This window comes from Corythoichthys intestinalis, chromosome 17 (genome assembly GCF_030265065.1).
Source record: "Corythoichthys intestinalis isolate RoL2023-P3 chromosome 17, ASM3026506v1, whole genome shotgun sequence".
Taxonomy (NCBI): Eukaryota; Metazoa; Chordata; class Actinopteri; order Syngnathiformes; family Syngnathidae; genus Corythoichthys; species Corythoichthys intestinalis.
In genome coordinates this window covers 1,290,513-1,315,766 of record NC_080411.1, presented here as the reverse complement: position 1 = coordinate 1,315,766, position 25,254 = coordinate 1,290,513, and the positions used below count along the sequence as shown (strand labels likewise).

Below are 25,254 nucleotides of genomic sequence, written 5' to 3'. Positions count from 1 at the left end.
ATATGGCGGCCGCTAATTTGCCTACTGACTCGCATTATAGTTGGCAATATTTACGTAAAATAAATGTTAACTGCATGTTTTTTTGCTATTAACTGAGAATTGAGACTGTTTTACGTCCATATCTACAAAAAATTCTGGGTTTCAAGCATTTATTCCTGAACATTTTCAACGGAAAATGCGCCCTCTGTCATATGGCGGCCGCTAATTTGCTTACTGACTAGCATCATAGTTCACACTATTTACGTAAAATAAATGCTAACTGCACATTTTTTGCTTTTAACCAAGAATCAAGACTGTTTTACATCCATATCTATAAAAAATTCAGGGATTTAAACATTTATTCACAAGAATTTCAACGGAAAAAGCTCTTTGTAGTAACAAGGCGGAGCCATAGTGACTTAAAGACTAGCATCACATTCGACATATTTACGTAAACTAAATGTTAACTGCCTATTTTTTTTGCTTTTAACTAAGAATCGAGACTGTTTTACATCCATATCTTTAAAAAATTCAGGGATTTAAGCATTTATTTGCAAGAATTTTCAACAGAAAACGCTCTTTGTCTGTGTTTCCACTCGGTCAGCTTTGAAGGAGATAGGCCCCCTATGACTCAGCCCTCAACCAGTTTAGTTATATGTTAGGCTGGGTTTAACTTAACACATAAAAGTCAGTGATGACTTATTTGCGATTTTCTCCCTTACATAGGGAGATAACATACAAAATAGCTTGAATGTCATGACATTGCAAGGGGGGCAATAAAATTGCCCCAGGTGAAAATGTTTTATAAATAGTAGTAAATGTTACAATAAATAGCATTAGACCTAGGTGATGAAATGTGTGTGTATGTTAGCATGTTAGGGTTGTGATTCATCTCTATACAGGATATCCCGCCGCTATTTGTCAGTAGACAGTCTATTGTTAAGAGACAAGGGTTGTACTGAGAGCCCACTGCTCTCTCTGTAAACTAGCTACTCAAGACAGAGGGGTGGAATGGAGACAGAATCTTCTTTTAGCCACGTTTTTGCAGGTACCAAAGTTCAATTGCATCATTTGAGGTTAAAACTGACATTTGAGCTTAGGAAAAACAACTTAAATTTTACCAATTGGTGGAATCATGTGGAAGCTCCCATGTCAAAGTGTCATAAGTTCATGCTGAAGTGTTGCATTGGAAGTGAGGTTGACACTTACCCTTACCTGTGCGTGCGCCCAACGCACAACTAGCTTCTTGGACAGCGCCAGCTTGCCATTTAAGCACTGGATGGCTCTTTCAGCCTCCTTCAGGCAAAAAGAACATAGACAAAATGTGGTTTGTCTTTAGAAAGTCTACAGATGATGTGGCAAAGGCACAGTAAAAAGAAAATAGTCCAGTCTAACCAAATGAATGACACATCTGACACTGTACAGTGTATGAAAAAGTATCTGAACCTTAGGGAATTTCTCACATTTCTGCATAAAATCACCATCAAATGTGATCTGATCTTTGTCAAAATCACACAAATGAAAATACAGTGTCTGCTCTAACTAAAACCACCCAAACATTTATAGCTTTTCATATTTTAATGAGGATACCATGCAAACAATGACAGAAGGGGGAAAAATAAGTAAGTGAACCCTCTGCCTAAGGAGACTTAAAGAGCAATTGGAACCTATTTTTACCAATCAATTGAAGTCAGGTGTGTGCTCAATCACTGATGAGTGGTTTAAAGCTGCCCTGCCCACTATGAAACACACACCTGGCAAAAATTGTCTTGCAGAGAAGCATTGTCTGATGTGCATCATGGCCTGGTCAAAAGAGCTGTCTGAATACCTGCGATCAAGGACTGTTGATTTGTATAAAGCTAGGAAAGGAAGTCTGGATGTTCATCAATCGACAGTCAGAGAAGTAGTCTACAAATGGAGAGTTTGGCACTGTTGCTTCTCTCCCAAGAAGTGTCCGTCCACCAAATATGACGCCAAGAGTTCAGCGCAGAATACTCTGAGGGGTAAAAAAGAACCCTAGAGTGTCTGCTGAAGACTCATCCACTATATGGCCAAGAATGGTGTTCATGGGAGGACTCCACAGAGGAAGCCACTGCTGTCTTAAAAAAAAAAAAACATTGTTGCTCGTTTATTGTCCGCAAAAAGGCACTTGGACACTCCACAAAGTTGTGGCAAAATTATTTTGTGGACTGATGAAAACAAAGTTGAATTTTTTGGGAGTAACACACAACGTCATGTGTGAAGGAAAAATGGAACAGCTTACCAACATCGTGAAGCATGATGGAGGGAGCATCATGATTTGGGGCTGTTTTTCAACCTCAGGGCCTGGACAACTTGCAATCATGAATGGAAGAATGAATTCTAATGTCTATCTAGATGTTTGGCAGAAAAACTTAGACAGTTGAAGCTAAAAAGAGGATTTTGGCTGCAACAAGACAATGATCCAAATAAATCAACTTCAGAATGGTTTCAGAAGAACAAAATAGATGTTAAGGAGTGGCCAAGTCAAATTCCAGACTTCAACCCCATCGAGATGCTGTGGCATGACCCAAAGACATGGAGGGGGGCACATAAATTAAATGTGATGGTTCACCTACTTATTTTCCCCTCTTCTGTCATTGTTTGCATACTCTCCTCATTAAAATATGAAAACTTATAAATGTTTGGGTGGTTTCAGTTCAGACACTGTTTTTTTATTTTGACAAAGATCAGATTTGATGGTGATTTTATGCAGAAATGTGAGAAATTCCAAAAGGTTCAGATACTTTTTCATACCACTGTATACAAAGGGGTTTAAGTTGTACTAACATGTTTCAAGAACGACTGCTCAAGTACGGCAAACTTCTTTTCTTCTGATTATTTATGCTCAAGAAACCTTTTAGACACATATTTGATATAAACATGATATTACTACTACTAAATTTCTAATACTAACATAGATTATAATTCCCAATCTACAAATTTGGATTCTGGAAACCCCTGCATATATTATTGAAGCACTTAATCTGGGTGTGTGAGTAAGTATGTGTGAGTGCAGAAGATAAACACACACTTCCTTTGTATAAATCCTCTGGGAGGACTTCTTAGCCAAATGATAGACACTGGCTGTGAAACTAGATGCTTATCATGATCCCCCCCCGGCTCATTCTAAAACAAATACAGGCCGCCGTTCGGCCAGTAAGGTTTCATGGGGTTGGTTGGAGCTTTTCTCTAGCACTTCTAATATAGGACAGAATACATTCCTGCGATATCACACTATTAAAACGTGATTGTTGAGAGGCAGACGTCATGACGAGTCCGACACGTAATAAATCAGCGATTTCTTGTAGAAACTTTCTACAAATCCATACCAACGGTCAGTCATTCTCTACACGGTTTTGATTTATTTTATTAATTTTAATAAATTGACCAATCTAAAGTGTTGAAAACCGTTTGCAGTCTTTCATGACTCAACAAACATGCATTTTGGCGGGAGGGTTCTAAAAAATGAGTGCTTTAAAGATGTGAAGATTCTGTCCGCAACAGCAAAACCTTAAACTTGTGTAATGCTGTGCATTGCTACTGTATAGACATCCGATTACAAATCTGTGAGGTACATTACAATACATTTTTTTTTAAAGTGTAAGGTTTAAAGCATCAAAAAGACATCTTATAGCCGCTGCTTAGTTTCCCTCATTTTGAAACCTGTATCTTATAGTCCCCAAACCTTTTCCTGTGAGGGCCACATAACTTTTTCCTTCTATGATGAGGGGCCGGGGTCAGTTTGTAACAGAAAAAGTGTGACGATTGCAGGTGTGCCTAAATGTAAAAAAAAATTTCAGAAAGCCACTTCATGGAACAAAATAAAATAAAAATAATAATATAATATAATATAATATAATGTAATAATAATAATAATAAATAATAACACTATTAATTAAATAGATAATAACCAAATAACCCTCTCTGGGTTCTTCACAGAAAATAGTTAGGAAATAAATAACACTATTGAAAAAAATAAATAAAAAAATACAAATCAAAATGCTCTATATAGTATTGTTCAGGGGGCCGGACCAAATGGGGAGGCGGGCCATATCCGGCTTATGGCCCGGTGCATCTTACATTGGTATGGAAAAGTATCTGAACCTTTTGGAATTTTGTCACATTTCTGCATAAAATCACCATCCAATGCGATCGGCTCTTTGTCAAAATCACACAGATGAAAAAACACTGTCTGCTTTAACTAAAAGAACCCAAACATTTAAAAGGTTTTCATTAGAGCTGTCAAAATTATCGCATTAACGGGCGGTAATTAATTTTTTAAATTAATCACGTTGAAATATTTGACGCAATTAACACACATGCCCCGCTCAAACAGATTAAAATAACAGCAGTGTAATGTCCGCTTGTTACTTGTTTGTTGGTGTTTGGCGCCCTCTGCTGGCACTTGGGTCCAAATGATTTTATGGGCTTCAGCACAATGAGTGAGCATGGTGTAATTTTTGACATCAACAATCGCGAGCTACTAGTTTATTTTTTGATTGAAAATGTTTACATATTTTAATAAAACGAAAACATTAAGAGGGGTTTTAATATAAAATTTCTATAACTTGTACTAACATTTATCTTTTAAGAACTACAAGTCTTTCTATCCATGGATCAATTTAAGAGAATGTTAATAATGTTCATGCCATCTTGTTGATTTATTGTTATAATAAACAAATACGGTACTTACAGTGCCTTGCGAAAGTATTCGGCCCCCTTGAATCTTGCAACCTTTCGCCATATTTCAGGCTTCAAACATAAAGATATGAAATTTAATTTTTTTGTCAAGAATCAACAACAAGTGGGACACAATCGTGAAGTGGAACAACATTTATTGGATAATTTCAACTTTTTTAACAAATAAAAAACTGAAAAGTGGGGCGTGCAATATTACTTTCAGTGCAGCAAACTCACTCCAGAAGTTCAGTGAGGATCTCTGAATGATCCAATGTTGTCCTAAATGACCGATGATGATAAATAGAATCCACCTGTGTGTAATCAAGTCTCCGTATAAATGCACCTGCTCTGTGATAGTCTCAGGGTTCTGTTTAAAGTGCAGAGAGCATTATGAAAACCAAGGAACACACCAGGCAGGTCCGAGATACTGTTGTGGAGAAGTTTAAAGCCGGATTTGGATACAAAAAGATTTCCCAAGCTTTAAACATCTCAAGGAGCACTGTGCAAGCCATCATATTGAAATGGAAGGAGCATCAGACCACTGCAAATCTACCAAGACCCGGCCGTCCTTCCAAACTTTCTTCTCAAACAAGGAGAAAACTGATCAGAGATGCAGCCAAGAGGCCCATGATCACTCTGGATGAACTGCAGAGATCTACAGCTGAGGTGGGAGAGTCTGTCCATAGGACAACAATCAGTCGTACACTGCACAAATCTGGCCTTTATGGAAGAAGGGCAAGAAGAAAAGCCATTTCTCAAAGATATCCATAAAAAGTCTCGTTTAAAGTTTGCCACAAGCCACCTGGGAGACACACCAAACATGTGGAAGAAGGTGCTCTGGTCAGATGAAACCAAAATTGAACTTTTTGGCCACAATGCAAAACGATATGTTTGGCGTAAAAGCAACACAGCTCATCACCCTGAACACACCATCCCCACTGTCAAACATGGTGGTGGCAGCATCATGGTTTGGGCCTGCTTTTCATCAGCAGGGACAGGGAAGATGGTTAAAATTGACGGGAAGATGGATGCAGCCAAATACAGGAACATTCTGGAAGAAAACCTGTTGGTATCTGCACAAGACCTGAGACTGGGACGGAGATTTATCATCCAACAGGACAATGATCCAAAACATAAAGCCAAATCTACAATGGAATGGTTCAAAAATAAACGTATCCAGGTGTTAGAATGGCCAAGTCAAAGTCCAGACCTGAATCCAATGGCGAATCTGTGGAAAGAGCTGAAGACTGCTGTTCACAAACACTCTCCATTCAACCTCACTGAGCTCGAGCTGTTTTGCAAGGAAGAATGGGCAAGAATGTCAGTCTCTCCATGTGCAAAACTGATAGAAACATACCCCAAGCGACTTGCAGCTGTAATTGGAGTAAAAGGTGGCGCTACAAAGTATTAACGCAAGGGGGCCGAATAATATTGCACGCCCCACTTTTCAAGTTTTATTTGTTAAAAAAGTTTCAATTATCCAATAAACTTTGTTCCACTTCACGATTGTGTCCCACTTGTTGTTGATTTTTGACAAAAAATTAAAATTTTATATCTTTATGTTTGAAGCCTGAAATGTGGCGAAAGGTTGCAAGGTTCAAGGGGGACAAATACTTTTGCAAGGCACTGTATTTACTGTATGTTGAATGCATATATCCGTCTTGCGTCTTATCTTTCCATTCCAACAATAATTTACAGAAAAATATGGCATATTTTATAGATGGTTTGAATTGCGATTAATTTTTAAGCTGTAATTAACTCGATTAAAAATTTTAATCGTTTGACACCCCTAGTTTTCACATTTTAATAAGGATAGTATGCAAACAATGACAGAAGGGGGGAAAAAAGTCTCCCAAATTGGAATTCATGCAGTAATTACAATAAATCTCAATGCAAACACTTTCGAAAAAAACCATTATAACGCCACTCTAATTAAACGAATACTCGAAGCGGCAAAATTTGATTCGACGTTTTTTCACATCGCATTGCATAACAAGCGCATTGGTGGTCGTTGTGGTGATGTCAGTTCTTGCCATTTGACTCTGACATCACAGCTTTGCTCAAAGCGTTTTCTACTGCAGAAATATTGCCAGTTCATTTGTTTCGTTTCCTTTTGGTCTCCATAAAATATGCTTGATGCTCTAATTCATCAAGTCAACTACCTTATTGGCCCGAATATAAGACGGCCCTGATTATAAGATGACCCCCTCTTTTTCAAGACTCAAATTTGAAAAAAAAAAAAAGACTTTTTGAACACCAAATTATTTGTATACAGAAAATAATTACAGTACATCCAAAAGAAATAATTATAACAATATATGTGTGAGAAAAAGCATGTTATTTTGCCTCATTCAAATCTTAATATCTGAACGTATAAATATGTAAACTAAAGTGCAATCACTTGTAAATGAATGGCTTCTAGAACATCGCTTCAATGATATCTGGCGCCATCTAGAGTCGTGAATGGGGAGAGTAGCTGAGATCTGTCATGACGGAACATCGCTTCAATGATATCTGGCGCCATCTAGCGTCGTGGCTGGGTATAATGTCTAGACCGCGAATATAAGACGACCCCGTTTTTCAGTCTTACGTCAATGGAAAAAACACCATCTTATATTCGGGCCAATACAGTATAATTATAGTTTATTTTATTTTTTATTCATTTTCACTTTCATTTATTTACTGCGAAATAATATCGAAAAAATGTTTTTTTACTTTAAAAAAATCCTATTAAAAAAATTGTATTTTTTATTTTTGGAAAAAAAAATGTTTTTTTCTTCTATTAATGTACAATGGTATGAAAAGGTAACGAAACCTTATGGAATTTTTCACATGTCTGCATAAAATCATCAAATGTGATCTGATCTTTGTCAAAATCACACAGATAAAAAAAACTGTCTGCTTCAACTAAAACCAAACAAACATTTCTAGGCTTTTATATTTTAATGAGGATAGTATGCAAACTGAAGGAATTTAACCTCTTAGCCAGATTGCCGGAATAACGCCAACCCATCAAAGTGAAGTCTAACTGTAACTCTAGTCTTGAAACAAATCTGAATAAGGAAAAACATTGCAATAAAATAATGCAAACTGGTTAAACTTGGGAGTAGCTGAGATCTGTCATGACAGAACATCGCTTCAATGATATCTGGCACCATCTAGCGTCGTGAATGGGTATAACGTCTAGACCGCAAATATAAGACGACCCACACTTTTTCAGTCTTATTTCAATGCAAAAAACACCCGTCTTCTATTCGGGCCAATACGGTAAATACCTTTGTAAATGTTTTTGATACGCTATCATGTTCATTTGAAACCTTCACGTACCTCTTTGGTGTTGAAATTGACAAAGCAGTAGCCTCGTGGTTGCCCCTCTAACGGACCAGATTTATGGAACAGGAAGTCGAACTGTTTCACATGACCAAACTTTTCTAAGAGCTTCACCAAGTGATACCTGTCAGGAGAGGAAACAAAGCGTAGACATAAATAACAAAAAAGCCGCAGGGTTGCAAATGAATACATGATTTATAGGTATTTCTTTCGTTTCCAAAAATGCTGAAACAAAAGAAAACGTAGTTTTGTCCTAACATCAAAAGAGTTGTTATCCTGCACCCTGCTACTGTACAGTGTGAATCTGTCAAGTGCAAAGGATAATGAGAATGGCAGTTTTCCCCTCGCTGACACCTTTTTAGCAGCGGGCCAGCTGGTGTGGCACGCCTGAGACAGTAAATCTTTTATTGAGACAATGCCGAGGATACGGCGGCAGGACAATGAGGGAATAAAACAAAGGAAGCCTCAAACTCCCCTCCCGTGAGCCCGACTCTGCACAAACAACATCCAGCGAGTGACTGAACTTAGATATGCGCTCACAGAAGAGCTATGCGCCTTGTGTGTTTGAAAGCGTGGGTTCGACTCGACTCATACCATCATGGGAAAAATGTGTCTTCTGGGAAAAGAGGCCGGACAATAAGACCTGCGTCACCTGCTGACATCCAGGCTATCTACTTGGCTGTGCTTGTGACATGTTTAGCAGCATTTGAATGACAATAGGCCCGAGAAAAAAAAAAAAACAAAAAAAAAAAAATTCAAACCTAAATCAGACTGCCGTATTTTTCGGACTATAAGGACTATAAAAATTAACATATACAGTGCTGGCCAAAAGTATTGACACCTCTGCAATTCTGTCAGATAATGCTCAATTTCTCCGAGAAAATGATTGCAATCACAAATGATTTGGTAGTAATATCTTCCATTTACAGTGCTGCTCGAAAGTTTGTGAACCCCACAACGATGGTCAGATTTTTTGTAAAAAAAAACTAAAATAACCTTATTAAATGTTAAGTTATACCCAAATCCACAATACTGACATTCCAAATAATGGACTGAAACAAAAGAAATAGTTATATTGTCATTCTTTATTTAACAAAAGTGGTTGATTTAAGAAAAACTCAGATATCATGTGTGCAAAAGTATGTGAACCCCTTCAGTTAATAGGATATTGCGCCTCCTTTTGCAGAGATTACCTCAACCAAACGGTTTCTGTAGTGACTAATCAGCCTCTCACATCTACTTTGGGGGATTTTTGCCCATTCTTCCTTGCAGAACGCAGTCAGTTGAGAGAGGTTTGATGGGCGTCTGGCATGAACTGCTCGCTTCAGGTCCCGCCACAGCATTTCAATGGGATTTAGGTCAGGACTTTGACTGGGCCAGTCCAGAACACGAATCTTCTTCTTTTTCAGCCATTCCTTGGTTGTATTGCTGGAATGCTTTGGATCATTATCATGTTGCATGATCCACCTTCTGCCAAGCTTTAACTTCAAAACAGATGGCGTCAGGTTATGTTCTAGGATTTGACAATATTCCTCAAAATTCATGATTCCCTGGACTATGTGGAGTTGTCCAGGTCCTGAGGATGAAAAGCAAGCCCAGATCTTGACATTCCCACCTCCATGCTTCACTGTTGGGAGAAGGTTCTTTTGGTGGTATGCAGTGTTGACTTTTCGCCAGACATGGCGGTTTTGGTTGTGACCAAACAGTTCAATTTTGCACCTACATCAGTTGATGAAAACTCTTTTTAATTTAGTCTCGACAACACAACTGTTAAAAAAACAAAAAAAAACTACTGAATTGATTGATTAGGAAATCAGGTTGAAATAATAGAAAATTCCAAAATGTTGAGGGGGTTCACAAACTTTCGAGCAGCACTGTATTTTGCTTGTAATGAAAAAACACAAAGAGAATGAAACCCCCCCCCCCCCCACAAAACTCCAAATACAGGCTGGACAAAAGTATTGGCACCCTTTGAAAAATCATGTGATGCTTCTCTAGTTTGTGTAATTAACAGCAACTGTTACTTACCCGTGACAAATAACAGGTGGTGGCAATAACTACTGTAAATCACACTTGACGCCAGTTAAAATGGATTCAAGTTGACTCAATCTCTGTCCTGTGCCCTTGTGTGTACCACATTGAGCATGGGGGAAAAGAAAGAAAATCAAAGAACTGTCTGAGGACTTAAGAAGCAAAATTGTGAGGAAGTATGAGCAATCTCAAGGCTACAAGTCCATCTCCAAAGACCTGAATGTTACTATGTCTACCGTGCGCAGGGTCATCAATAAGCATAAAGCCCACGGCATTGCGGCTAACCTCCCTAGATGTGGACGGAAAAGAAAAATTGACGAGAGATTTCAACAAAAGACTGTGCGGATGGTGGCTAAAGAACCTCAATGAACATCCATACAAGTTCAAGCTGTGTTGCAGTCCGAGGGTACAACACTGTCAACCCGTACTATCTGTCGGCGTCTGAATGAAAAGGGACTCTATACCCAAGAAGACCCCACTTCTGACCCGGAGACATAAAAAAGCCAGGCTGGAGTTTGGAGAAAGCCAAAAACGTTTTGGAAGAATGTTCTCTGGTCAGATGAGACAACAGTAGAGCTTTTTGCGAGAGGGCATTAACAGGAAAAGGCATTTACAGGAAAAAACGAGGCCTTCAAAGAAAACACGGTCCCCACAGTCAAACATGGCGGAGGTTCCCTTCCCTGATGTTTTGGGGTCGCTTTGCTACCTCTGGCACTGAATTGCTTGATCGTGTGCAAGGCATTATGAAGTCTGAAGAGGACCAACAAATTTTGCTGCATAATGTGGGGTCCAGTATGAGAAAGCTGGGTCTGGGTCTTCCAGCAGAACAATGACCCAAAACACACTTCAAAAAGCACTAGAAAATGGTTTGAGAGAAAGCAATGGAGACTTCTAAAGATGCCAGCAATGAGTGACCTGCAGTTGGCCAAAGAAGAATAGTCTAAAATTCGAGCTGAGCATTGTAAGGAACTGATTGATGGATACCTGAAACAGTTGTTCGCAGTTATTTTGTCTAAAAGTTGTGCTACCAAGTATTAGGCTGAGGGTGCCAATACTTCTGTCCGGCCTGTATTTGGAGTTTTGTGTAAAATGATGATTTTAATATTTTTTTCATTCTCTTTTGTGTTTTTTCATTGTAAGCAAAATAAATGAAGATATTACTACCAAAGCATTTGCAATCGCAACCATTTTCTGGGAGAAATTGAGCATTATCTGACAGAATTGCAAGGGTGCCAATACTTTTGGCCAGCAGTGAATCATGTTAGGGGAAAAAAAAAAAGCACAAAGCAACAAATGAATAAAACATGTCCGACTGCGGGACTCGAGGTGACTCTAGGTGAAAGGCTGTTTTGTTTTGTTAATCAGCCTTTAACTGCTTCATTGTTGTGTGTTTAAGTCTCAAGAGGGTTTCTTTATACGTGTGGCACTACAAGGATAGATAGCTGTAAGTGTACTCGGTTGTGGGTTGTGAAGTGCGACTTCCCAGCTTGCAATAACAGTTGTACATTTGTACAGCTCCCTTGAGGGCTTGAGACTACAGATGACTTTGGCTTTTCCCAGACAACACCCAACAAATCTAGCTAACCATAGCCACAATAAGCAATTGTAACATTAAAAAAAACTACAATAAATATGTAGGGAATGGACTATTAATGCACAGTCCCTGACAAAAGTCTTGTCGCTTATCAATTTTGTAGAAAGTTGCTAATAACCTGACTTTTAATGATTCAACTGGTTTCAGAAATGGCTCATATGAAAGCTAAGACCCTCCCAAATGATGTTGAATGTACAAAGATATATTTGTTTCACTGAAAAAAGATTTATCATTTAACAAAGACATAAAGGTCACATTTTGGCAAGACAAAAGTTTTGTCGCCTACAGAAAGTAGTGTGAAAATTGAACAAAAAATGTACTTCAAATACAAAAATATGTTACATAACATAAGCGAATGAAGTAGTGGTGCTGTGAGATCCAAATTGAATATTTTGCATGACTTCCATGGGCTTGAAGGACTGCATCCATGCGGTTCGGCAAGGATTCATACAATTTATTGATGAAGTCATTAGGAACATCAAAGAAGGCAGTCTTGCGTGCCTCCCAGAGTTCATCAACATTCTTGGGTTTCGTCTTCCATGCTTCTTCTTTCATCCTGTTCATCTCTGGTGACTGGGCTGGCCAGTCCTGGAGGATCTCGATCTTCTTTGCCTTGAGGAACTTTGAGGTAGAGATTGAAGTATGCGATGGAGCTGCAGAATTTATCGGTTTTTATGGTTAGGAATGTAAGAGGCAGCAAAGATTTGTTGATATTTCAGACTATTTATGTTGCCTTCCACGCTGCAGATCTCTCAGGGTGCAGACAATTAAAAAAACAGTGTGGCATTTGCCTAGGCCCACAGCCTGTCAAAAGGATGGATGCTGGAATATTGCCAAAAGGTGGATTTTTCAAGATGAATCTTCCACTGAATTACAGCAGTCGCCACAAATATTGCAGGAGACCTACTGGAGCCCGCATGGATCCGAGATTCACTCAGAAAACAGTAAAGTTTGGTGGTGGCAAAATCATGGTCTTGGGTTACATCCAGTATGGGGGTGTGTGAGAAATCTGCAGGGTGGAAGGCAACATAAATAGTCTGAAATATCGATGAATCTTAGCTGCCTCTTACATTCCTAACCATAAAAACCGATAAATTTTGCAGCAGGGTGGTGCTCCATTGCATACTTCGATCTCTACCTCAAAGTTCCTCAAGGCAAAGAAGATCAAGATCCACCAGGACTGGGCAGTCCAGTCACCAGACATGAACAGGATGAAAGAGGTAGCATGGAAGACGAAACCCATTAATGTTGATAAACTCTGGGAGGCACGCACGACTGCTTTCTTTGATGTTCCTGATGACTTCATCAATAAATTGTATGAATCCTTGCCGAAGCCCATGGAAGTCATACAAAATATTACATTTGGATCTCACAGCACCATTACTTTATTCGCTTATGTTATGTAACATATTTTTGAATTTGAAGTACATTTTTTGTTCAATTTTCACACTACTTTCTGTAGGCGACAATACTTTTGTCTTACCAAAATTTGACCTTTATGTCTTCATTAAATGATCAATCTTTTTTCAGTGAAACAAATATATTTTTGTACATTCATCCTCATTTGGGAGGGTCTTAGCTTTCATATGAGCCATTTCTGAAACCAATTTAATAATTAAAAGTCAGGTTATTAGCAATTGTTTCTACAAAATGGATAAGCGACAAGATGTTTGTCAGGGACTGTATGAAGGGAATGGAATATTAATGTATATATTGAATATGATCGATTTTTTTTAACTACAGTACAAAACACCCACCCACCAAACAGAAAAAAAAAAAAAAAAAAAAAAAAATCTCATTGTCAGCGGTAAAAATACAGTATATAAACACTGGTGTGTATACAATGCAGACACTCCAAGAACATTTTTGGATACTCGCAACAGAACCACAATGGACTTAAGGCTCATGGGAGTCGTAAAAAACACCGGAGGAAGAGGAGGAGATACGGGGTGAGGAAAGGGCGGCAGAACCTGCGGAGAGTGAGAGTAAAGTTCAGAGTGGGAACGTTGACAGCAAGGTGAAAGGTGGGAGCGGGAGGAAGATACGGTGAAGGAAGCGAGGTGAGAAGACAGATAGTGGGAGGTACGAGGAAAGGGAAAAGGTGGGAGTTGGTTTAAAATAAGTGATGATCTGAACGGCAGAGCTGCAAAGCAACACAAAATACAAGTTCACATTTAAGTTTATGTCCCTTAAAACTAGGGGCAAGATTACTGAGTCCTGGTTTTAAACAAAGTTGCATTGATACCGATATCAATACCAGCAGGGGGGCCGATATCTCACTAAAATGGTGGTACTGGTATCGGGAATACCGACAAATAGGGCGCCGATGCCATTTACTGGTATCACCTGAACGCAGCCCTCTTTCTCCTGACACTCACTACACTCTGTGTTGTGTGATGAAACGTGATTACTTTGCATGCCAAGCAGCTATCGCTATTGGCCTGCTCCGGACCAATGAGAGCGGGCCAATAGCCGCTCTTAACCTCTTGTTCTGCTGAAAGACCCATAACCTCTGAGGGAGATGCAACTTTCTCACATTGGGCCCTACATTACGCTGCAAAATTTGTTGGTCCTCTTCAGACTTCATAATGCCTTGCACACGATCAAGCAATTCAGTGCCAGAGGTAGCAAAGCGACCCCAAAACATCAGGGAAGGGAACCTCCGCCATGTTTGACTGTGGGGACCGTGTTTTCTTTGAAGGCCTCGTTTTTTCCTCTTCAGACTTCACAATGCCATGAACACGGTCAAGCAGTCCAGTGCCAGAGGAAGCAAAGCAACCACAAAACATTAGGAAATCTCTGCCATGTTTGACTGTGGGAACCGTGTTCTTTTCTTTGAAGGCCTTGTTTTTTCCCCCCTGTAAACTCTATGTTAATGCCTTTTCCCAAAAAGCTCTACTTTTGTCTCATCTGACAACAGAACATTCTTCCAAAACATTTTTGGCTTTCTCAGGTAAGTTTTGGCAAACTCCAGCCTGGCGTTTTTATGTCTCTGGGTCCGAAGTGGGGTGTTCCTGGGTATAGAGTCCCTTTTCATTCAGGCGCCGACGGATAGTAGGGGTTGACAGTGTTGTACCCTCGTACTGCGGGACAGCTTGAACTTGTTTGGATGTTTGTCGAGGTTCTTTATTCACCATCCGCATAATCTTCCGTTTAAATCTCTCGTCAATTTTTCTTTTCCGTCCACATCTAGGAAGGTTAGCCACAGTGCCATGGGTTTACATTTATTGATGACACTGAGCACCGTGGACACAGGAACATTCATTTGGAGATGGACTTGTAGCCTTGAGATTACCCATGCTTCCTCACAATTTTGCTTCTCAAGTCTTCAGACAGTTATTTGGTCTTCATTCTTTCCTCCATGCTCAATGTGGTACACACAAGGACAAGGACAGCAGTTGAGTCAACTTGAATCCATTTTAACTGGCTGCAAGTGTGATTTAGATATTGCCACTACCTGTCATGTGCCACAGGTAAGTGACAGGTGCTGTTCAAGGGAGGTTAGCCACAGTTCCGTGGGCTTTACACTTATTGATGACACAGCGCACGGTAGACACGGGAACATTCAGGTCTTTGGAGATGGACCTGTAGCCTTGAGGTTGCCCATACTTCCTCACAATTTTGCTTCTCAAGTCCTCAGGCAGTTCTATGGTCTTCTTTCTTTTCTCCGTTCTCAATTTGGTACACACAAGGACACAAAACAGAGGTTGAGTCAACTTTAATCCATTTTAACTGGCTGCAAGTGCGATTTAGATATTGCCACGACCTGTTATGTGCCACAGGTAAGTAACAGGTGCTGTTAATGACACAAATTAGCATCGAATGATTTTTCAAAGGGTGCCAATACTTTTGTCCGGCCCATTTTTTGAGTTTTGTGCAAAATGATAATAATTTAAAAAAAAAATAATAATAAATAAATAAAAAGTTCTCTTTTGTGTTTTTTCTTTGCAAGCGAAACGATGATATTACTACCAAAGCATTTGTAATTGCAATCATTTCCTGGGTGAAATTCAGCATTATCTGACAGAATTGCAGGAGTGCCAATACTTTTGGCCAGCACTGACTATCGCATCGAGAATGGCTCAGGAAACCTGGTTTATTCCCCCACCCCAAAAAGGTCCTTACTTGGGGTTTGGGTTTATTTATTCAATTTGATTATGTATCAGAGATGATGAATTTGGGTGATTAAGAATAGAAGAACTGATACTTCTTTGTGCTTAATGCAGAGTACGACTGAGGACATGACCAAAGAATATTAGATTTGCCAAATGAGAAACAAAACCATGGCATTAACGTTAACGGCACATTACCTATTCATGGAAATGAACAACACTCAGTCAGGATATGTGTTAATTGCGCAGTTAAAAATAGGCGTAATAACATTTTGTGTAACATTGCGAATGAAAGTGAAATCATGTATTACATCATTTGAAGTGTTAAGATTTGTGCAAGAACAATGCAGACCTCATTAATGCAGGTTGGCATGCCTCTTTAAACGGACACAGCTAAGCTCGGTGGCGCAAACAATGTGTACCACCGGTGCCAGCTGCGAGCTAATTAATCTTCCCAATGAGCAACATGGGCTGTGGGCATTTCTAATGTTTTTTCTTCGGTGCTCCACTAAGGCTATTTAAACAGTAGTGGAGCAGGGCATAGGAAAGGGAAGGAAACGCCTGTCTAGACGCCCACCAGAGCTGAAGCACATATATATTCTGCAGAAGCCCCCCAACGGGCACACAAAAACAATCTAAAAAAAATAACCTTCTACTCCTGCGCATTGTGCATAAAGGTCCTCTCAAACCGATGTGCTCTTTTTTACACTCAGTACGGAGGAATCCCTATAGAATAAAAAAAACAAGAGAAGTTTAGATTATTTTAATACAGTATACACCAGTATCTCAAAGGGAACACACGTAAAATTTGTAGTTTGAGCCTAATTTTGGGGGGGAACAATGATAAAGGAGTAGGGTGCACAGATAGATTTATGTTACCGTTACTGGTTTACCTTGGAAAAATGAAACAGTAAATAATTCCTATTCAGGTCTGCCAACTATTTAGAAAACAAGGGAGATTGATGATGAAGGAGATAGCACCTTTTCTCGTAGGCACCGTCTAACGGTTTGCATTATTCTAACACACTTAATATAATTAATCAGGCCATAGTATCGTTTCTCGTATTTACTGTTTCTATTACACTAACACACCCAATATAAAATAAATACTTCTTATACCATAGTTTAAGGAAAACAAGCAGAATATAGGGCATAAAAGATACACGACGCCTTCTTATCACGGAAGCCCAACGTGTGCGTAATGCAACTAACTTGCAAACAGTTCTCCCGGACAGTCCAGAACAAATGGCGGGACGCCCTGTCCCAACACAAGGAACACCGGAGGATGGCCAATATCCAACTGATTACACGACTGACAAGACTCCAAGAGCCCCGTTGATGCTGAGGTGGCAAAATCCACAACCCTTGTTGCTCGGACAACAGTAACTCCAGAATCCTCCTGTCCAATCCACAAACAGACAATAATCTCAAACACACCCTTCTTAGTTCCCACGGCCCGCCCCGCGAGAGCCTTCAAAAGACAATGTTTAACTAAGCGATGTCTTTTTTTTCTCAGGAACCTTTTGTTGACGTGTGATATAGTGACCTTGGAACGAGTTGGCCTTCTCGCCCGAGTCTGTTTCACCTTTCTGTTTGATCGCTGTCGACCTGAATAAAGTGTCAACTTGTTTTCGGTTAGCCTTCTGTAAACCTTTCAAAATGGAGTCAGTACAAAGGGTTAAGGCTAAGGTGAACGTGCGGAATTTGGCCTTCTGGCCAGATTGTCAGTATATTGCCGGCCCGGGTCATGAGAGCTGCGTCAGCGCGGGTCCGGCGGTTCGGCTGACGTGATTTTGGCGGTCTGGCTAGAAGGTCAGATTCCTTCAATGACAATCTGAATTGATGCTGACAGCACTCTTGTAATGAGTCGCATGACGTTTTGGAGGGAAAATGACAAGCAGTACTCAATTTGGACATTTAGGGATGTACGTAGTTTCTATCGGGTGTACTCACTTTTGTTGCCAGGGGTTTAGATATTAATGGCTATATTTTGAGTTATTTTGAGGGGAAAATAAATGAACTCTATTATATTAGCTGCACACAGACTTCTTTTCATTGTGTCCAAGTGTCATTTGGTCAGTGTTGTCCCATGAAAAGATATGGCGGAAAACACAGGTGAAACTGAAAAAGAAGTTTCTGGTCATGCACACCTCTTTAAAAGAAACTACTGTATTTTAAGCCAAAACAACTGTTGTGTTTGACAGAACAATATGTCTATATGCTGCCATAGCAGATTCATGGCGCATTAGGCCCCCGAACTATTTTTAATTTGTCCATTTTATCCAGGAAACCCCCATTTACAGACGTCGCACAACCGCTTTTGTTTCAACCCAGCTATAAAACGAAGGTAATTAATGAAATTTATTATTCAAAATGTCCGTCATTTTTAGCTTAGAATCATTAATTGATGTCTAATATTTCATTAATTGATGTCTAATATTTCATTAAAAAAAAAAAAAAACGCGACTTTAAAAAATTACTCACATATTTTAAACTTTTAAACAAATGACATCACAATGAAAAAGATGGTGTCTGTAAAAAAGTCACGGATATCTACCTCATAACTATCGTTTAATTGTATTTTTTCTGTTACTGTCACATTTTCTCCGATATGTTAAATGATAAATAATCAATCCAAACAAGAAAAAAAAAAAAAAAAAAAAAACTTTTAAAAGGGTAAATATATGAAAATGAAAATCTCGACCACTCCTTGATGTCTGCGATTTCTGTATCGTGACCCTTGTTATATGACCATGTTTCACCCATAAAATCCCCCCAAAATCCAGCTGTGGCCATTCACAACGGTGTCTTGACACTCAGTCATACATGCTACATGGAGTTTTTGGATCGAAACAAGGTAAGTATGCGATAATATCACGTTATAGCCATGGTGTCTGTAATTCTGCTCTCTTGTGCTCTCACCTCCAGGTATGATTTCGCTGTTTAATTTTTTTTTTTTTTTTTTTTTTTAAATGCCCTCCTGTTCAAAATTTTTCTTCCCCCAGAAAATTGAGATTTTAAGCTTTCCAATGATGTATCACACAAGCACATCGGACAATTTTGAAAGTTGGCCAAATTGGGGGTCTCAGAGCGGAACTTCAAGTCACCTGAGTGTTTTCCGCCATATACTTAAATATCTGCAGAAATGCGAGGGGTGTACTTACTTTTGTGACACACTGTACATGTGTATTTTTATGACATCTATATTTTTTTGGGGGGGAAAAAAGCACAAAATTATTATTGTTGGTGTTCTATGTGTATACATTTCAATAGTAGCAAAATAATTTGAGATGCAACTGTTTTGAATTAAGGAATATATTACTTTGAGGTTTTTTGCTAGCTATGAAATAAACATTTTCTCCCCAAATTTTGATACATTTCAGTAGGAAATTGTTTTTAAAGTAAACCAATGTCACAGAAAAAGTTGCAGTCAACCGTCAAGATACATCTGCAATAAAGGTGTGCGAAATTTCCGATTCTTAGATTATTCTCGATTCGGCCGTGAAAGATTCGAGAATGATTCACAAACGTCCAAATTCCGATTATTGAATTATACCAGGAAAAGCGGAAGTAAAACACAGTAGGCGCGGTCTTTGGGACGCAATGAGGAACTGACCGAGAGTAAATATCATGTTCAACTCATGCCGCTAGATAAAAAAACCCAATCATACCTGAATGCGGCCGACAGCCGCTACAAACAACGCCCAGTTGCTAGTTGCTACAAACATACAGCTACAGCAGATCTCATATACAGTGGGGAGAACAAGTATTTGATACACTGCCAATGGGTTTTCCCATTGGCAGTGTATCAAATACTTGCTCTCCCCACTGTATATGTAGAACTAGATGCAAAATGACAGACGACGGTGGTGTTAGAACATGTATTATTGAACAGAGATGCAAAATGACAGACTTGCCGGCGTTAGTAAACAGCCGCCATCTTAAAGCAGTAGACTTCTCTAGAAGGCTCTTTTGTAGTGAACCAAATTAACTTTTTATCTAAAATACTCCTAAATTGGCAAAATCTTGTCTTGAATCTATCTTTACATGATGAAACAGTTTTAAAACTTTGACATGTCAAAAGTAGACAGAAGGGAAATTTTGGAATAACGGGAGCAATTTTAACAACTGTTGATTCACAACATTAAATTAATTGAGTGTAGTTTAAAGCTGCTGATAAAGAATGGGGACTGGAGTATTTTATTTTAGGGCTGCAGCTATCGAATATTTTAGTAATCGAGTAATCGACTGAAAATTCTATCGATTAATCGAGTAATCGGATAAAACATTTTTTTTTTTAGGTAAAGAGCAATTCTACATATACATGAGAAAAAAAGACATTTAATCCAATATTGAACCATTTTCAGTCAATCAATGTCTTTATTTTCGATGTATATTGTTGAAAACAGCCAACAATTGCATCTAAGATGTGACTAGAAAAAAAATTCACTGCTTTCACTCAAAAAACGTCTAGAGCTTATATAAAAAAAAACAATAACATATTTTTTACCTAAAAGTGTAATTACGCTTGATAACACACATCACTTGAAAGCTACGTGTTTTTCCCACGTATTTCAATTTATTTTCCATTTGTGTCAAGCTATTTTTAAGTTAAGTTTTAAGTTAGTCTAAACTGTAAGTACTGGTAGGATTTTGAGTTTTTGCCATCTTCAAAATAAAATGTATGATACCTGCTGTATTGGAGTACATTTATTCAGCAATGACTACTAGGCTAAAACTGACAGTTAGCTTTATTATGTTTTAATTTTACACCCTCATCACTCTACAGCGCTGTGTTTTTACAGATCAAAAAAAGCCCGTATGTAAGAAATGTTAGCTACGCATCGACAGTGGTCATAATCAATAGAAACCTAGCCCTCCGAAGGGCTAACGTTACGTGAGCATGTGACAGTAACCTTATATTTATTAGCGATGAGAAGTCTACTGCTTAAAGATGGCGGCTGTTTACTAACGCTGCCCAGACGCGGCCGAGTCTGTCATTTCGCATCTAGTCCTAAATGGATGCGATATCTATCGGACACTACCTGCTACCAAACTAGCATCATGCGGGCATAGTTTCTAGCAACGTCGGCGTAGTTTGTAGCGGCTGTGGGCTGCGGCAATGTTTTTTTTTTTTTTTTTTTAATTGCTTCTTCCTCTACGCACGTGACGTCAGCGCGTTGTCCCGCATTAAAAGTAGTCCAGGCAAAACGGGATGCTTGGAGCTGGAAAAATTAAACAATTCCTCGAGGTGAATAAAATTATTCGGATCAGTTTTTAAACTCGAGTTACTCGAGTTGCTCGAGTATTCGTTTCTGCTCGATTTTATTTACTGTTATTTTTGTATATTTGTTTAGTGTTATATGTTAACTTGATACTGAAATAGTAGTTTGGTTTAGCCTGAGAGGATTTTTGAACAATTTTGGAACTAATGTACAAAACATTAAAAAAAAAAAAAAAAAAAAAAAAAAAAGGAGGGGGGTGCATCAATAATCGTTTTATAATCGAATCGGAGCCTCTGAATCGTAATCGTAATCGAATCGTTAGGTGCCCAAAGATTCCCAGCTCTAATCCGCAATACATGCAAAAAATAAAGTAAGAAACATGCACAGGTCCAGGTTGACAAAAAGAGAGTAAACAGGGCAGGTGGGTGAAGAATGACGGCTGCCGCTTTTGCAGAGCAGCTCCACGCCTGGCTGCCTCTTTTTCACACACCCAAGCCCTGTCTGCTCAGTCTCAACCAGCCACGCACACGCGCTGCACACACAGTTCATCAATCATGCATGTGCACACAATGCAGTGCCTCACTCAGGGAGGCAAAGGTGGGCAGTTGTAGAAAGCAAAGTTTGGGATTTATAAAACAGACTCAATTGCTTTAACGCTGCTTCGAGGTGGCAGCTTCATGTTTGTGCTCATATTTGTTAGTTTTGTGTTAAATGTGGGTTTGTGTTTAGTTCTGACCACCTTTCGTACAGTTGTGGGGTGCCATTATTCATCATCTCACCAATATTAATAGTTGTTTTGGGGTGTATGATATTATGCGAAGACGATCATATACTCACTCAGTTATTTTAGGATCAATGTTGCCGATCCATAAGCGGTTTCCGTCATGGGCCCCACTGTCTGAAATGATGGAGGCATTTTCCATAGTCTCTGCTGCAGACGACATGTGTCCACTGAAAAATGCAAGTATTAATAAATGAATGTAACGAGTAAAAGAAATGTGTCTTACCAGAGACTTCATTACCTATTGACGTGACACTTAGTCATTCTTTGCTACACGCCTTATCAGAGACGGCACACGCTCATGTCTAAGCTGGATTCAAGCTTGGATTTTTGAACAGTTACGAAAGCTGTACCGCATACAAACAGGAAGGATTGTCTCAGGAGTGATTTGTTCGAGGATTCAAGGTAAATATTATATTTTTTGTACCATGCATGCATTTTGAAACGTTGTGAAAAAAATCAATGGGAGAATGGGAAAAGCCACGGCATTGGCATGATTCTTCGACATGTATACGTAAAATAGATGCGTAACTGCCCGGTTTTTTGATCTTTTAACAAAGAATCGAGACAGTTTTACCAGTGGCTAGTGATGGGACGAAATGGGCCGAGGTTCCGAAGCTTGTGTCGAGTAATGGGAGGGGTGTTTCCACGAGGCTTGTAGCGAGGCGCGCGTCATTTCGGCAGAACCCGGAAATGATGACGTGAGAAGCCTCGCCGGCAGGCTGAAGCTGATGTACGCTTCGGAAGTGATCCGACGTTCGGCGCGCATTGCAAAAACAGTAGGCTACAGACTACGGTATAAATTGGTTGCAAAACGCAATGGCGATCGCCTGTTATCTCACATTTTGTGCATTTCGGGCTCCTGTACTTGTTACATGATCTGTGCGCAACAGTGCAACCAGTGCAATCTTTTTTCGAGCCTTGTCCTTTGCTTGCGATGGAAATTGCGCAAAAAAAAAAAAAAAAAAAAAGCGATCCTCCCCTGTATGGGAACATTTTCATTTGATTGCTGTCAATAAGGTAAGGGAGAAGAACTACATTAATATAAATGTGAGTGTGTGTACCTATCTGAACCAAACATCAACAGAATGAACAATCCATTAGTGTACTGGGAGGCACAAAAGAATACCTACCCAAATTTATAAAAACTGACACTCACATTTATCAGCACCCCAGCTTCATGTGTGCCTTGTGAAAGAAGAATATTTTCTAAAGCTGGTGAAATATTGTCCAAAAAAAAAGAAACCGTTTAAAGCCAGCCACTGTGGGAAAGCTATTATTTCTCAACAAAAATGAATAACAAATTATCCTTAGTACTTGTTTTGTTATTTTTGTTTTGTTATTTTGTTCACATACTAAATTACTAACATAAGCACATTCATATCTTTCTCATAATCAAATAACCATTGAATTCTTAACAATGTTGACCTCTTGGGCTTGTAGACCACTTGATGGTGCCATAGAGTAAATGAAGCACAATGAAGCTTTGCTACATGTGCAAACCAATTGGCTGCAAAGCTTCATTGCTTCATAAGGCTTCATTTGGCCATCACTACCAGTGGCGCCACCAGGGGATGGCCAGGGGTGGCCACGGCCCCCCCTCTAAATTTGTTGGCCACCCCACTGGTCACCCCGCTTGCCAGTATATCGTTAGATTGTTGTAGCATCAGATATGTTTTTACTGCAATAATAAAATGAAAACCTGAAATTAAGGCTTTTAGTTTTACGTCCATATCTACAAAGAATTCAGTGATTGAAGCGTTTATTAACAGGAATTTTCTTCTTTATTTACAGATGGAGGCGGCTAATTTTCGTAACAGACTAGCCTCATAGTTGGCTATATTTACCCGAAATATATGCTACCTGCACATTTTTTTGCTTTTAACCAAGAATCCAGACGATTTTATGTCCATATCTATGAAGAATTCGGGAATTTAAGCATTTATTCACCAGAATTTTTGCCAGAAAGCTCTGTTTACGTCAGGTGGCTGCTAGCCTCATTCGCTAACAGAGTAGCATTGTACTTCGACATATACATGTAAAATAAACATTTCCTGCACGGTTTCTTTGCTTTTAACTAAGATTCCAGACTGTTTTAGGTCCATATCTATGAAGAATTTGGGGATTTAAGCATTTACTCACCAGAATTTTTGCCAGAAAATCTGTTTACGTCAGGCGGCCGCAAGCCTCATTCGCTAACAGTGTAGCATTGTACTTCGACATATATACGTAAAATAAACGTTAACTGCACGGTTTCTTTGCTTTTAACCAAGAATCGAGACTATTTACGTCCATATCGATGATGAATTCGGGAATGTAAGCATTTACTCACAAGAATATTTGCCAGAAAATCTCTGTTTAGAGTAGCATTGTACTTCAACAACATACGTAAAATAAACGCTAACTGCACGGTTTCTTGGCTTTTACCCAAGAATTGAGACTGTTCTTACGTCCATATCTATGAAGAATTCTGGGATTTCAGCATTTGTTCACAAGATTTTTTGCTAAAAAAGCTATGTTTACGTCAGGCGGCCGCTAGCCTCATTCGCTAACAGTATATAGTGTATAATGATAATAAAGGGCTACTCTATTCTATAATAAGTTGTGATTGTATATAGAATGCATTAATAATCTACTTACATATTATTTATAATTGATTCTGCATGTTTTCCTCAAGTATTAAGTTTCTGATGTTAAATGGAGTGATTTATTAGCTGTTGAAAACTTGCAGTAAATTAAAAAAAAACAAAAAACAATTAAGTTGTCATTTTGGTCAAAAACTTATATGATATGTTAAATATTTCTATTGATCCTGAAAATATAGGTGATTATCTCTGCATTTGGTGATTTTGGTGCATCTAGTGTAAAATCTGAGACCGTTATAGCCATTTTAAGTTGTGTTATACTTAAAAATAAAAATAATTAATCGGGATTTTATACGGGAACGACTTTGAATTTTTTTATGCCGCTACTCACGGAGACTCATATATGGCTAAGGTAGGTGCCTGTTTTGGTTTTAGGTCGGGAGCAGCTTTGGTTTAGAAAATATTTGACGTTTTTCAAAAATAGGCCCCCTACAAATCGGCCGCGTTTCCCGTGTCATGTCAATAGGTTAGGAAGTCTATGGTCTTATTTGGATACAACAGAGTTAGAGAATCACCTTATGACTCAAATTATCAGATGATTATTAGTTTAGTTAGCTGGCTGGTGTTGAACACGAGATGGAAGTACACTTCCAATTACTAGCTATTTATGAAGCGTGATAAGTAAATAGATCAAATACAAATAAATCAAATACTATGATGACATCATGGTCAAAAACAAACTATTTAAATGAGCACGGCGCCAAAACATGACACTTAGACTGGACTTATCTTGCGAAATAGTCCTAATAGCCTGCTGTTTCATGTTCATGCCAATACAGGGCAGAAAATAAGCTACAATCTACCATTAGGATCCAAAACTATAGTTAATGTACTGCTTACTGCTCACTAATGTTAA

The 25,254-nt window shown here is 38.9% G+C and overlaps 1 protein-coding gene across 2 annotated transcripts in view; it reads right to left on the bottom strand.

Moving 5' to 3' along the window:
• rbm18 (RNA binding motif protein 18) overlaps positions 1 to 25,254 on the bottom strand; it is a 33,562-nt gene that overhangs the window by 7,964 nt on the left and 344 nt on the right. Inside the window, exons 2-4 of one of the 2 annotated variants that reach the window (XM_057819411.1) lie at positions 21,810 to 21,923; positions 8,008 to 8,134; positions 1,189 to 1,275 (exon numbers count right to left, since the gene is read on the bottom strand). In XM_057819411.1, the coding sequence (XP_057675394.1) occupies positions 1,189 to 1,275; positions 8,008 to 8,134; positions 21,810 to 21,916 (321 nt within the window). In that variant the 5' untranslated portion in view covers positions 21,917 to 21,923. The remainder of the gene's footprint in view (positions 1 to 1,188; positions 1,276 to 8,007; positions 8,135 to 21,809; positions 21,924 to 25,254) is intronic. The other variant, XM_057819412.1, reaches the window with a different exon arrangement.